Here is a 14,670-nt window from a genome sequence, read left to right on the forward strand (position 1 = left end):
GAACTACATTTTGCTTACAGCACAATATGAACTCCTGGTGAATATGGGGAAGGGAAAAAAAGCCCTTGGTAAGAATCAAAATAGACAAGCTGTCTCTCAGGGATATTTGCTGTTGGTAGATTACTCTTGGGTAAGAGGCTCAGGTACAATCAGCCACTGGAAGTTAAAACATCGAGGCTAGTGCCAGCTGCATCTTCCCAAACGAGGCTAAGAATCAGTCCCAGAATAGTCTGAAGGGACCCTAAAGCTCATCCCCTTTCACCCCCTGCCATGGGCTGGGAGACCTCCACTGTCTCAGGTCACTCCAAAGCCCCATCCAACTTGGCCTGGAACACTTCTAGGGGTCCAATCCAACCAGAATTTTTAAATGGCTGCCTTAGAAAGGACCTGACTCAGGCAGAACAATGTCTGTTCACAATAATCTCTCCTAGCAGGTGTAAGCCTGGCCTCCAGGGCATGCACAGTTATGGATGTGTGTGAACAAGACACCACTGACCCACACAAACCTCTGTTTCCTCACAACGGAGCTGTGCCTCAGGGAGAATTTCTGACAGCAGCCCATCTGCCAGGGGCAGAGCAGAGCAGAGCAGAGCCTTCCCCAGCCCCTGGCCCTGCTCCCAAGCACTCTCCCCACATCCCCATCCCCATGGCTGCTCAGGCGAGTGAGTGCCGTGTGTCCCAGGCTGCAGCCTCACAGAGCAGGGGCTCAGAGCCCTCCGCAGCAGCTCCTGGGGATCACTGGGGCTCTTCTCCACCACCAGGCTTCCTCCCACTGCTCAGGAGCAGCTCTGAGGGACAGTGGTGACATGGCCAGGAAAAGCTCCAGGCCTGGGAGGGAGGTGTGGGGCAGAGGTGAGGGGTGGTGTGGCTGTGAGGGGCGGTTATGATGCCTTGAGAGCTGGCTGGAACAGAGGCTAGGCAGAGCTACAGGAATAAAGCGGGTGTTTATTAAAAGCCCTTCACAGGACGCACCTTGGGCAGTACGAGAGCCCGGCCAAGGCTGCCCCCGAGACAGACCCAAGATGGGTACAAGACGGATGACCGGTCACGGGTTTTCACACTTTTATAAGTTTTGGTCCGTTTACGTGTTGGGGTTAATTGTCCAATGACATCTGCGGGTTGTCAAGTCCCATCCTCCCAGTTTGCTGTCTGCTGTTTGTACTTTTTGGGCCTGAAGCTGCAAGGGTGTCCTTGGTTCTGGGGCTGGAAAAGGATTGTTTTGTGTAACTACACTGTGAGGAGAACTTGCTGACACTTTCTATGAAGTTCAGAGTCACACACTTATGCAGTACAGAATCTGGAAATATGAAAGCTAAAACCTAAGGCATCCGTTGGTGTGACCACGTCCCTCCCTTGCCCACAGGGGACAGAGCAGGGGTGGCTCAGGGCACCTCTGCAGCACGGGGACAGCACTGGCACTGTCACCCATGGCGCCCTTGGGGGAGGACAGGGTCAGACCACTGAAAGGCTGGAAATGCCCAGCCCCATCTGTGAGGCAGAGATATCACAGCTACAACATAAAGCCCAGTTCTCATGGCTTTGGGGTGGAACCAGCTGAAAATATTTTATTGTTCATAAACATGAGTCTGCCCTCGGTTCATGTAGGATCCCATTTACATTTGGAGAACCTCTTCCAATCTTACAAAACCATAGATTACAAATCACTGTAGAGGTCTGAATACCCTATGAATTTCTTTATATGTGTAACAAGGAATGGAGCTGAACTGAGTTAAGGGATTGTCCTGGGACACTCAAAGGATGTGTGCACCATGTACAGGCCTTGGATGCTGAAGAAGGAACAGGGTCAGGCAACAAAAAGTGCACTTTTCAGTGCAGTTCTGTTCATAACTTCTCCTATAGCTTGTAAACCTTAAGGAAAGCACTCATAGGAGCACACTGTCTAGCTCATAACCTGTGGTGACAAGACCACTTTGGCACTGATGCAGGACCAGGATTCACTCTTGCAAATAATTCATCTGCACTCCCTGTTGGGAGCATTATAAACTATTCTGACACACCTGCCTTGTGCTGCCAGCAAAGGAAAGGTTGTATTGCCTCAGGTCCTGTCAGAAGCTCCACTTCTTCACTAGCAAACCCTGCCCAAATGCTGTGCCCAGCTCTTGCAGTGCCTGGCAGGGCAGCTGTCAGTGATGAAGAAAGAAAATGGCATAGGAGAGAAAAGGGAAGGTTTTAAATCCTTGATGGTGACCACAGAGATCTGCTGAGCTCCGGGAAACTCACACACAGCACTGGACACTTGGCGTGAACTTGTCTCAAAACTTAGGGGACGTAAACCTGAGAGACGAAGAGAGACTGAGATTTGAAAATATGTCAGATACTCCTTTATTGCAATACTGTAGCGATCAACAGAGCACTGAGGGATTGGTGTGCAAAGGTGGGAAGGAGTCAAAATGCTTCTCCTTGTTGTTCTCTTACCTACAGTTCAAAAATACAGACATTATTAAATGTGTAACTTTAAAACAGCTGCACATATGATGTCAGCTGAGATCTGGTGAAACACAAGGGAAATAAATAACAATGACTTCTAACCCAGAGCCCAGACAGACCCTTGCTGAAGTCCCTGGGAACATTTTTAAGGGACACTGAAGATTCAGCTCCTGCTGCAAGCTAGGACAGGGCTGTGCCCACCCTGGGCAGGGGAAGAACGCGGAACACACAGCACCACAGGGAATGTCCCGAAACACCTTCACACAAAATGTGTGGAATATAAAATCCAGAGCACTGCCGGAATATAAAATCCAGCCTCCACTGAAGGAGAGGGACTCCCCTTAGTTGCAAGGATCTGATGGATAGAGGAAAGTTTACATTTACTTAAATTTTAATTTGAATAAAACTTAAATTGAAATCTTTTAAATTACAGGATCTAGGGCTTTAATAAAAAAAATTCTGTTGAGCAGCCTCCTTTATCAGGAGGAAGAAAAAGGCAATTGTATATGAGATGGTTGTAGCACATACCACTGGACGTGAAGAAGAGGAAACAAAACACGTTGTAACAGTTAAAAGGGGAAGGAAAGGTATATCCTGAAGAAACCAGGTGAAGATTTTTGCCTTACTGCTGGGGAAAAGGGGGGAAGGAAACTTGCAGCTTCTCAGCCTGATGGCTGGTGGGACAGACCAAAGGTATCATCAGCCACAGATCCCTTTTAAGCGTTAATTGCTTCTCAAAAAAATGTGTCAAAAGGCTAACACAGATTTAGTTTGCAATTTAATTAAAGTATTAGCAAAGTTTTCTTTGCCTATGTAGTAGCTATTAAGAACAGGAACTTGCCTAGAAGATCAGCTCATTTAACATAGCTACTTAATTGCATTGATAGAGCCTTTGCTTAGGCAAAGTACTGCAAATAGAGTCAGTATTTCACTTTTTGCAGAAATACTTCTGTGTGGTGAGGTGAGCTCAGGGTAGGCACAAAACACAGCCAAGGAGGTCATGAACCCAGACAACAGCTGTGGCGAGCAGGGTGTGCCAGGGACACTGATCCTGCCTGGAGTGTGACACCCTCAGCACTGGGAATGTTCTTGGGAAGGCTGGCTCGGGGCACCTTGGTTGTTCTGCACCTTGCATTATTAAAACTTAATTACTTTGAAATTAGTTTGGGGGAAAAAATCCCAAGTACAAGCTGTGTCACTCCCGGGCAATGCACTTTGTGGTTAGGCTGGCTTAAAGCTGGGCAAAAATGCTGTTTCAAGGTGTTCTCCTTATTTACATCCCACTCCCCTCCTCCTGCTCCCTCGGGGGCTCCTGTTTCCCCACTGGAGGAGCGCTGGGGGCTGTCCCACTCCAGCGCAGCCCCAGCCTCCCCACTGCAGAACCAGGAGTGGCCCCTGTGCCCCACCTGTGGCTTTGTCCCCGTGCTGGGTCAGCGGTGGGGTGCGGGGACCAGACCCTGCCCTGTCCCCAGCCCTGGGAATCGCAGCAGAATAAACCCCAGCCCCGAGGGTAGCCCCTGCTCCCTCACAGGAACTGTAAATGTGTGCTCAGACCAGACTGGGAATGTTCTGAGTGCCCCGAGACTCAATCCCTACAGCATTGTGCAGAGAGCAAAACGCAGAGGAATAATTCCATATGTAGGCAGAGGGAAAAAGCACAGCACTTGACTGAAATTTTCGTTCAGTATTACGTAAGAGTGAGATAATTATATCTAGTAATTTTCATGGCACACTCCTGAGTTTTAATTCACCCTAGATATTGGGATTATGATTCAGAAAACCCAACATTGACTTCTACTTCCTTACTGCTGATTATGCATTTGAAATTTGCTATGTGCTGTTTTCCAATTTCTTCTTTCCTCAGAATCATCCTTCTTCCTACAGCACACTGCAAAGTCATAGAAACTGACCTCTTAAAAAATAAAAGTTTAAAAATTCCATGAATATCAGAAGTATTTTTCATTGCTGTTACTAGGGGCAGCTACAAGTATTTTAAATAAAAACCTTATAACACCTGTAAAAACACTTTTACTTACTCTCAAGGAAACATCTGGAAGGAGGGCAATAAAAAACATTACAGATTCCTTGCAAGTGCAAAAGAACTATTTGAAAACTATACATGTCTTAAGTTTCTCTCTACAGTTCACTTATGGTTGAACCAGACCAGTTTCAGACAATACCTCACAGTGAACAGCCTGGCCTGCAACGACTTGCATCTCAAATCAGGGTGACTGTTTCAGAAATTGCTAAAGATTTTTAGGAAGTTCAGAAAATATCCTTTGCTTTCTACTTGTCCTAAGTCTGGGCAGGGGAAAAATCTATAATGTAATTAAGGAAGTTCCACTTCTGTCTGTGGAATGCAATCCACCAAACCTTCATCTCCCTACAAAACATGAATTTATATCAGAACTACTATGACAGTTGTACTAAAATTATTTAATTAAAATAGCAGTATTTTCACATAGAGTAGAAATATCTGGCTAATTTATTTTCAGATACTTATCAATACCAAACATTCATTTCATTGCAGGAAACATGCTTTTTGTTATACCTGACTCAGCTGACATTTCAGTGATCCCTAAATGGATTAAAACACCTTGTAAACTTTTGTGTTAGCAAATTCATGTCACTTCTATAAATACCTTTGGAAAACTATGCAACACAAAGAAAAATCCTCTGAAGAATTCCTTCAGTGAAAGATGCTGTCTGGCAGCAGTAGAGGTAATTGCTCCTGGCAATGTATTTTGCTTTGCACATTCTACAATAACTTTTTTAAATAACCAAGCACAAAGAGGCAGGAACTGCACCTAGCCCTCTCCCTCCCTCTCTTATACTCAAGGGCTCTGGCACGTTTGGCGGCTCACCCGAGAAAGGCACTAACACTTCCAGAGAAAGGCATTAACATTTCTCTATTGAGAGCAGGGAGAACAATGACAAAGCTCAATGAAGTGATAAACACTGCCTTTAAAATATGGATGAAGGCCATGAAATGCAGTCTTACAGGCATACTGTGCCTGTATGTACAGCACAAGGCTGCAGTTCTCACATCCGTGTTTAACCACGTCAAAAATGTGCTGGGAGCGGAAATCAATACCCTCTGCAGGCTTCCAAAAACTTTAATACTTGGGAAATGAGACTTAGAGAGTCCTTTGTGAAAGCATCCCACTGTCATCAGGCAGCATCTAACACAGGCCATTCCTCTTTAACTTTAGAGGACCAAACCTGTTGACTCAGCACACACACACAAAACCTTATTACTCTGATTTAAAAATAGGGCATGTCTCCAAGATGATCCCACTACCAAATCTGCACATTCTTTTTAAGATGAACATTAGTGTGCTGGGACTGAAAAGACAATAAAAGAAAAATTAACAAAAAGACAAAGCCAGCTTCTCAGCTCTCTTGGAGAACAACTTCTATGATAGACAGAGAGAGAGCACCCAACTTAACCACAGTAGAAGGAATGAAGACAAAAACCTCTTATAAGATTACGGCTTTTTCCTGTTTTTCAGTAAGTTTTTGGGGTTTTATGCCCCACTCACTCTTCCAAGGCTGAGGAGGGTCTGTCTCTGTGGAAAATCACCTGCTCCTCAAATGCTCCCAGGCAAACCCTGAGTTCCTGCTTGGCAGCAGCAGAACAAGGCCCTCCAAAACAGCAGCAGCAGTTTGCATTCCCTCATAGCGCACCCTCCCATCCTCACAGCATTTTACCTGTTCGCTAGAAATTAAACAGCAGAGAAAAAAACAGTGCCTTCAGTGATTAACTGGCATGTCTACAAGAAACCTCATTGGGACAGCCAGAAAAACTCCCCTGTTGACAGAGCAGGACTCACCATCATTACTTGTCTGCAGTGCGAACACAGACATTAAAGCCTGCTGTGGTTGTTCTTGGCAGCACTAGCAGCTCAGCAATACCAAATCCACTTCCCCAGGCTGAACTGAAGTTCTCCATTTCTTACACTGCATCCAGGTCTTTTTTTCTTTCCTTGTCAGAGCACAGTCTGAATGCTCCCTCGAGGGTGAAGACTAAAAGTGCACTTAGCAAATACAGGAATTTAGTAATGGCTCATTCATTCTCTTAGATGACAATGGTCAGAGGTCTTCAGACCCACAGCACTGCATCTGTGCACACTAATAGCAGAGCACTGCGTTCATTATGCTTCACAGAGCCTGGCTTAGATAAACACACACCTGCAGTCACACCTTGGAAGAATAATTTTCCTCTTCAGCTCCTCCAGTTCAGGCCAGAGCACTGCAGAGTCTGGGAGGAGAAGCTCTCATTGATCCCTGCTGCCTGAGTGGCAAACTGTTTAAATGATGTCCTGCCACCTGAAGAGCCTGGAGAGAACTGTTTGTGTAAAGTTAGCAGCTGCCTATGACATGTAAAAATCACCCACTTTTGTGCAGTCCTTCAGGAAGGGAGGCTGCTTCAGCAGGGTCCCTGGCACGGGGTCAGTCCTCCAGGGACAAACCCTGCCACCAAACTGCTCTTGTGGCTTCCCAAGGGACCACAGCCCTGCTCGGGTGTGGGCTCCTCAGGGCTGCAGGGCAGCCAAAACCACGACACCACTGCATTATTTTTATAATACTTCAGACTATTTGCTGAGCTTTAAGCATGTCAGCATCGTTGTCCATTTTCACAGCAATGTGTTTAGTCTGCTTACTTGTAGGAAAACCCCATTTGGGTACCACAGTCCTACATTACATTTGGCCGTGGTAACTGGGAATCTAAAAATTGAGAAGCCCTTCTGAATTTCTCAGCTTCACTTTGCATTTGATAGAGCACTGGGGATGCCAGCTGCACACTCTGAATTGCCCCTTTCACTCATCCTTACAATACCCCAACATTATTTTTGGAATTAAGTCTTTCTACAGACCATGCCACACAGGGGAAAGATCAGGAAGAAAGGGTGCACTAAAAAGTCAGTGATTTTTTTTTAAATGCATTAATATTGGAATAAGGAAAAAAGTCTCTTTATAATATCCACTGTTAGCAGTTGCTGGCTGTACAGCAGAGTTGAGACTCAACTGCATTTTCCCAACACACACAAATATTTATTCTGAAACTGAAGCACAATAAAGGTGAAACATGTTCTTTTATTTATTAAAAATTTACCTTATAATTTATCAATAATATTTTCATGGTTTTTAAACAAATTAGATCAAATCCCCATAGACAGTTTGCAATTAAGGAAAAGGGTGAAAGGGAAGGGATGTGGAGAGAAAAAATTACATATAACGCAGCATCTGTGGTCTCTCAGAAAGCAAAAAAATCAACTCAGTGCACCTGGAACTACACCCCGATAAAATCCATTAGTCTCCAGACGTGTATTTTACACCTCTGGTATCTTCCATCTTTAACCATGATTTGATGATTAAAAACTGTCCTTTCTTTCATCCTCAGGTTCACACATATTTTTCCATTTCTGTAGTTCCTGAGAATCATTTATCTTCCATGCTTCAGCAAAGGACTTCATTTTTTTCCTGGGGGCAGGGGGGAAGGAAAAAAAAAACCTAATCAACATACAGACCCATTTTTTAAGTGAAGCACATCAAACCCTGAAAGTCCTACAGTCATCAGCAAAATTTTATACACACTCCAAAATAGCACAGCTCAAAATGTTATGTGATCTTCAAACAACCAGTTAATATTTTTTAAGATACATGTTCCTGCTCTGGGTCAACCAACAAATTAATTTCATAACTAACTTACAACACCAGCAGCATTGACAAAATGATATAAACAAATTATAAGAACAAATCGTTGAAGGACATAAACAGCATTGTAGTCAGCCCTGTTTAATTTTCATCATTCAGTTCGTACAAACTTGTATTTATAAGATCGTAAAAAGAAAATACATTTTCAATATAAATGAGTGCACACATCCTTCCTGGTTTTTCCTAGCATTTTTTGTTTTATCAGAGCTGTAACAAATTACAAGATGCTTAAAATGGGTTAACACACATTGCCAACAACAGTAATGTCAAAAGTGGATGAAATTAACCAGTGGATTTTCTTAAATAATATGAAAGTGATTTAAAAAAATAAGACAAGGCATCTGGCCCATGGGTATTGTGACAGCCCAAGGGCAGCACTACCAGCAGGTCTGGGTCTGGTTTCCCCAAAGCTGGTAACTCCTGATCCCACCATACAGACCAGACCCACTCCTGGGAACAGCAGAGTTAAGATACTGCTCAAGTTTGTTTTTTTTTTTTACTTTTGCCAATTACAGACTGGTATTTCCAATTAGCATAAGCCACCACATTATTTTTTCTATAAAGTATCATGTACCTTCAAATGTTTTTATTTTGCTTTATTAAGACAGGATAAAGAACATCATTAAGTACCAAGCACTGCTGAGTTTCAAAGTTTGCACCTATAAATAATTAGTAGTCAAAATGTTCTCATGTAAAATTATCCTGTCAAGATTAGATACAGACATCAGACAACCAGGATCTTAGTTCATTATGCTCCTAAGGGGCTATTTGAATTTTGCTCATAGGACTGCCATGGAAAATAACAGCAAAAGAAAAAAAAGGCCAGTGAAAATGGATATGGATATGAATATCAACACTGTGTACATAATGTTACAGGATTTACAAATCCATTTATGCCACTTAATACACACAGGAATTTTCATAACTAGTCTAATATATAAGAAACAAACATCCCTGAATGACAATTGGATATCAGAGAAATACTAAAATCCCCAGAATTTTCACTAAAGTTCTGGGTGTTCATGGGGGAAATAAAAATATATTATAAATGTTTACTTTCAAATTAAAGCAGAAGAAGAATGTCCACATTTCCTTCTATATTTTAGTATGCAAAGACAATTTCAAGTTCCAAAGTAAGTAATAAATACTTTCTAAATTAAATTCATTAGTATTTTCACTATCACTGATGATAACATAAGTAGTTATTACAGAAAGAAATAATTTTTAAAAAATCACATTTGTTCTGACCTTTTCATGTTCACTACTCTCTCCAACTCCTTTGATTTGTGAGCTGCTTTCTTCAAGATTTCTTCAGGAATATCTGCCAGTTTGGCAACATTTAGCCCATAACTCCTTGCAGAGACTCCTTTAGTTATTTGATAAAGAAAAGTGATAAATTCAGGATTCTCTTCCACTTCAGATCCTAAAAAAATAAACCAAAATCAAAACCTCCTCTATGTGGCAAATACATAAGTCCCATGTCCTGATCAACTTACAAGATAAGCAGATAATACAATACAAAGAATTATTCAGAGAAAAGGTTAACAGCAAATAACAATGGCAAGTCATTAAAAAAAATATTTAAAAATTCTATGATTATTCAGTGAACAAGCCTTTATGATGTCTCTTATAATTCAAGAACTGGGACTATCATGTTTCAAAACAGTTTCAAAACAATCAGATGTGTTTTTTCACTCCACAGAGTGCTAAATTTTAGAGTTGCTTAACACATTAGGATGAAGACACTGAAAGTACACGATGTTGAATTAGGAGGCAGCCCCGTTGAAATGGGAGATACAAAACACACCCTGCTCATGAAGCCCCATAAACAACAAATGTTTTCAGACAGTGAGATCTTTCAGAGAAGGAGCTGCCATATGTTTGATCCCTAATCCCTCCTTCCTAATCCTTTGTGTTTGGCTTCTGTGGGAAGCTGGATGCTGGGATGGGCGAATCTTTCACCTACTTCAGCCCAGATTATCCTCCTGAAACATGTGAAGGAATGGATGTCCAGTTTTCAACCTCTCTTAGTGTGTGACTGGAGTGAAAGTGGGTGTATCATATTCAGGTGAGGTGTAAATTGTCACATTGTCATCTTAGGGTTTCAGCTTTTTTATTTTTCATACATTTGTAGTCCTGCAATTCTTTAGTGTGTAACTCTCAACTCCATACACAGTGTCAGCTACTGCTTTCCCATTTTGGTCAGACACCACAACTCCACTCTAGGCCTGGGAATCCAGGACACCTCACTGTCCTTAGAAATGCAAACAAAAGTGAGTTGGGGGGAACAAACTTGGGGTAAATGACTTCATTACCTGAAGCTGTAACTGGAACATCAACCCCCAGTATGCAAATGCACCAAACTTATAATGAAAACCTGTGGTCCATTTTGGGTATAGCCCCTGGGGGAGGGATCTGTCTGCCCAAAATGTACCTGAAGGCGCTTCGTTAATATATCTGCTTTCTATCATCTTAATTTTGTCTGGCCTCTGTTTTTAGGTAGCCCAAAAAGGCATCAATAGCACGTAGTGAGCGAGCTGTCAGACTGCTGGCAACAGCCACTGGGGACTTCTGAAGCTGGTAGGTAGAGATGCAAATAACAAAAGCATTTTGCAAGGTCTGAGGAGGAAAATGGCTATGAACAGTTCTTTAAAAGTCTGGTCTCTGTTTGTAGGTGACAAGGTATCAACAGCAGTATTACTTTGTGCCTGAGCCTCCCTCAGGTGCACACTGACCTCTCTGCTGGCTGGAGTCCTCCTCGTTCAGCAGGAAGGCCATGTGGTAATTGCCCACCGTCTGTGGGTACAGCTGCTCCAGCTCGCACACCGAGGGGTAGTGGGTGACAAACAGCGTCAGGGCCTCCACCTGCAGCACACACAGAACAAGGTTTGGCCCTGATGTGTTGTTTCCTAAACACAGCCACGCAGAGCTGGTGTCCTTTCTCCATATCCCCGTGCCCTGAGCGTGGACTTGGCACCTTTCTCCAAGGCCATGTCTGGGCCTTGGCCTACCGACACTCGCAGAGCGCCACAGGCACTTACATCTCTGATGAAATGCTCAAGGGTAGCATAAGCAATGGCAATGCCATCGTGTGTGCTTGTCCCTCGGCCCAGCTCATCCAGGATCACCAGGGACCTCGAGGTGGCTTTTCTGATGATCTCAGCAGTGTCTGTCAGCTCCTCCATGAAGGTGCTCCGGCCTTTGTAGATGTTGTCCGCAGCGCCCATTCTGCACCCAGACAGAGAACACGAAAACTCATTACAAATGCCAGCTAATGCTGAGAAAAAAAAATCACAGGGATGAAACCATTCTGTTACAAATCTCTGGTTGCTGCTCCAAACAGAGGAGAAGAACCTGTCACCATAGAGATGGTCAAGACACTTGTTTCTTCATGCAGAATAGCCGAATCTTTATTGCACACAGCTCATTTTTATATGGTATCAGAAGGCACCACATTTGAATCTAATACATCAGCAAATCATTGAAACTCAGTTCATTGGTTGGTAACGCCTAGTGTACATGTCCATCAAACTTTTTTCTTCCTATATTTGTCTATATTTTTTCTTCACGGCCTCTCACAAGATAGGCTTCTTATTTTTACAGCTGCAAACTGTTTTCTCACAAGAACAGATTGTTATGCAAATTGATTCTCATTCTTGTAATTCTTTTCTCACTGGAACTTCTCGGGGTAGCTGTTAGCTTAGCTGAAATAGCAAGGCCTGATTTTACAAGGCCTTCCTTTTGTAAGGTTTTCCCAAATGTAACAAGAACTCAGGCAGAACATTCACCTTCCAGAACAGTTTCCCAGCACACACTTCTCCCACCTTCACAAACAGGATAAGGCAGCCTGCTTTTCCCTCAGAAAGAACTCTGGGATTTCAGACCAGTCAGCTCACGAGAATTCCATCAAAGGTAGCTGTGAAGGTAAATTTTACTCCTTTGGTTTAGTTGGACCCTCTGTTCATGTAGGTTTCTAATGCTAACAACACTCAAAGGTATGCAATACTGGCATTTCCAGTGACAGAGTCACAGTTCACAAGACCAGGTATTTGTGCATCCAAACAGAAGAGCAACCACTTCATTCAGTCAGTAATAAAGTAACAACTATTTCCCTTAAGTACAGGGGTATACAATCTTTATTAGCACACTTAAACAAGATTTAAAGGTATTTTAAGAGTTCTCCCCTCATCCCGTTGAAACACAACACTTAGCAGCCTCCAGACTGGTGAGCTCCACTCACACAAATTCCTCCACATTCCATACAATTCTTCTAGCTTTGTTTCAGATCCATGTAACCCTCAACCCTCAAACCCTATCTCAATTTGTGAACTTGTGGTCTACATCTGAGAAACCTGTTGCTAGTCCACCCTGGTTTCCCTTTTCCTGCAGCTTTCCTTACCTGTGTAAGTAATACCCATTCTATACAGAAGAAAGAGCGTTTCTTTTTTGCATTTCTGCTTTTGAACTATATTAATCACATTAGAGCATCCCTTCTGAGACAGGTCATCACAAGCTAACCACTGAGGAGGGATGTAAAATTGGATTTATTCACTCTTATCAGCCAACATTTAGCTACATACAAGCCACACTGATTTAAGGAAAACTGACTCATGGGTTTAGTATATTGTATTTCTAAATTTAACAGCTGGCCACAGCAGCATTTAGAGCCAATCAGAACCTTCAAAGGGAAGCCAAATACAGCTTTTTTTTTCCTTTGTCTTTTGCTGGATCTCTCTCTCTATTATAATTGCTTCTGTTACCTCCTGAGGCACCACCAAGATACAAATAATTTTATGAGGATCTTATGACTAAGAGTACCTGACTACAACCAAGCAGCCAGTACTATTATAATTTGCATATATTCTCTGGTCCTTGCCCTGAAAATCTGTCATGGTATCATGCATAACTGCATAATAAGCAAATCTTCAGTTATAAATTAACTACTTTTGGTTGGAGATGGGCATATGAGTGTGTGCTTAAACACACACACACAAGTTACACTCCCACAGACCCCAAAAGGCAGGTGATTCTGGCCATATGCTAATTCAACTGTACATGAATTTTCTCTGAATTAAATATATAACTCAGGATGATGAGGTATTGTGAAATTAACATTTTATTAAGCCACTTACTGCTGTAATCCTTTTAAATGCTGGATTAGGAATGATGAACATTTTAATGAATTTCTCACAGTGGCCCCACCACCCCTGTGGTCCCTTTCCCAGCTTGAGTCAGGCACCAGGTTCTGCTGTAAAAATCAAACAATCTCTCTTGTTGCACAGATCCAGAGAGAACTTAGGCCTGTTTTAACACCAGAAACTGCAAATACATTAATCAGAATGACAAATACTTTTAATGTTTGAATAATCTCTGGCTCCTTAATGAACAATTTCAGTCTTAGTTACTGACCCTGCAATTAGTGGCATTATTATTTTCTCATTTCTTACTTGGCTTTTCCTTACAGGGACAGCATCTCACAGGCTGTCTGTTGTGTGCTTGAGACGATTACACACAGAGCTTCCATTTTTCTCTGGGATTGCATCATTTCCACAGAGCCCACAAAATATTTTAGCCTGCTTTGTATCTAATTTGCATTCACAAAAATAATTTTCTGAACTTCCTCACTAAATTCTCAATACACAAAGAGAAATTAGTATTATCTTTCTCTTGTAGCTAAAGACAGCTGGAAAAGAAGTCTTTCTTTCCAGCATCTTAAAACATTCAAATCTAACTCAGGCTTAACTATAGATTTTAAAAAATATGTATTTTTAAATGGCATAAAACCTCTTTAAAGATCATCCTTTGAAAATGGATTAAATTGTTTTTTCTGCTTTGGTCCTTTACACTAGAATAATTATACCTGTTTTTTTTGAACATACATGCTGAGCGCTGTTATCCCAGATATAAGCAGGAATAACGACTTTAGTGTGGATAACTGCATTTATAAAACTATCAGTTAATTTGCAGCAAGGCATTGCTCCCTAGCTTTATGCTCTATTATTCCAAAAAAGTTGTCGAGTCACAAAACCTATTGCTTAAACAACCCTTTTTTGGCTTTTTTTTCACATTTACAACAGTAATAATAAACCCCACCAAACTTCTCCAGGACTCGGTGGCTTTGAATCTACATTTTAATGCAGATCTCCTCCTAAGTGTTTTTGTACTTTAAAACATTAAATTCTCCCTCTCCTGTCTTGCCCACAAGAAACGTGCAGACAGGCAGTGTAAGCAGTGTCTCTTTGGATTCATCACGCCTCAGCAGAAGCATTTTGGCTGGAAAACACTTGTTTTAATGTCTCTTTGACAGCCAACCAAATCTTGCAAAATTAAAAGCTCTTCATCTTATGGGTTATCTCTTTTCAGTGCTTGGTTCAAGTAGCAAAGATTCCTGTCAAAGGCCTCAGAAAGAAACAAGAGAGGCAATGTTTTGTAAATTAATTTTCAGAGGGTAAGTCAGAGGATATAACTGTGCTACTTCTCAAAAGAAGTTATCTCACATGCTCT

At 42.2% G+C, this 14,670-nt stretch overlaps 1 protein-coding gene across 1 annotated transcript in view; it reads right to left on the reverse strand.

Annotated features, from left to right (window-relative positions):
- Positions 1-7,531: 7,531 nt before the first annotated feature.
- MSH3 (mutS homolog 3) overlaps positions 7,532-14,670 on the reverse strand; it is a 92,790-nt gene continuing 85,651 nt past the window's right edge. Inside the window, exons 21-24 of the mRNA XM_058424111.1 lie at positions 11,208-11,394; positions 10,902-11,031; positions 9,415-9,589; positions 7,532-7,932 (exon numbers count right to left, since the gene is read on the reverse strand). Coding sequence (XP_058280094.1) covers positions 7,824-7,932; positions 9,415-9,589; positions 10,902-11,031; positions 11,208-11,394 — 601 coding nt within the window. The 3' untranslated portion in view covers positions 7,532-7,823. The remainder of the gene's footprint in view (positions 7,933-9,414; positions 9,590-10,901; positions 11,032-11,207; positions 11,395-14,670) is intronic.

This window comes from Hirundo rustica, chromosome Z, assembly GCF_015227805.2.
Source record: "Hirundo rustica isolate bHirRus1 chromosome Z, bHirRus1.pri.v3, whole genome shotgun sequence".
Taxonomy (NCBI): Eukaryota; Metazoa; Chordata; class Aves; order Passeriformes; family Hirundinidae; genus Hirundo; species Hirundo rustica.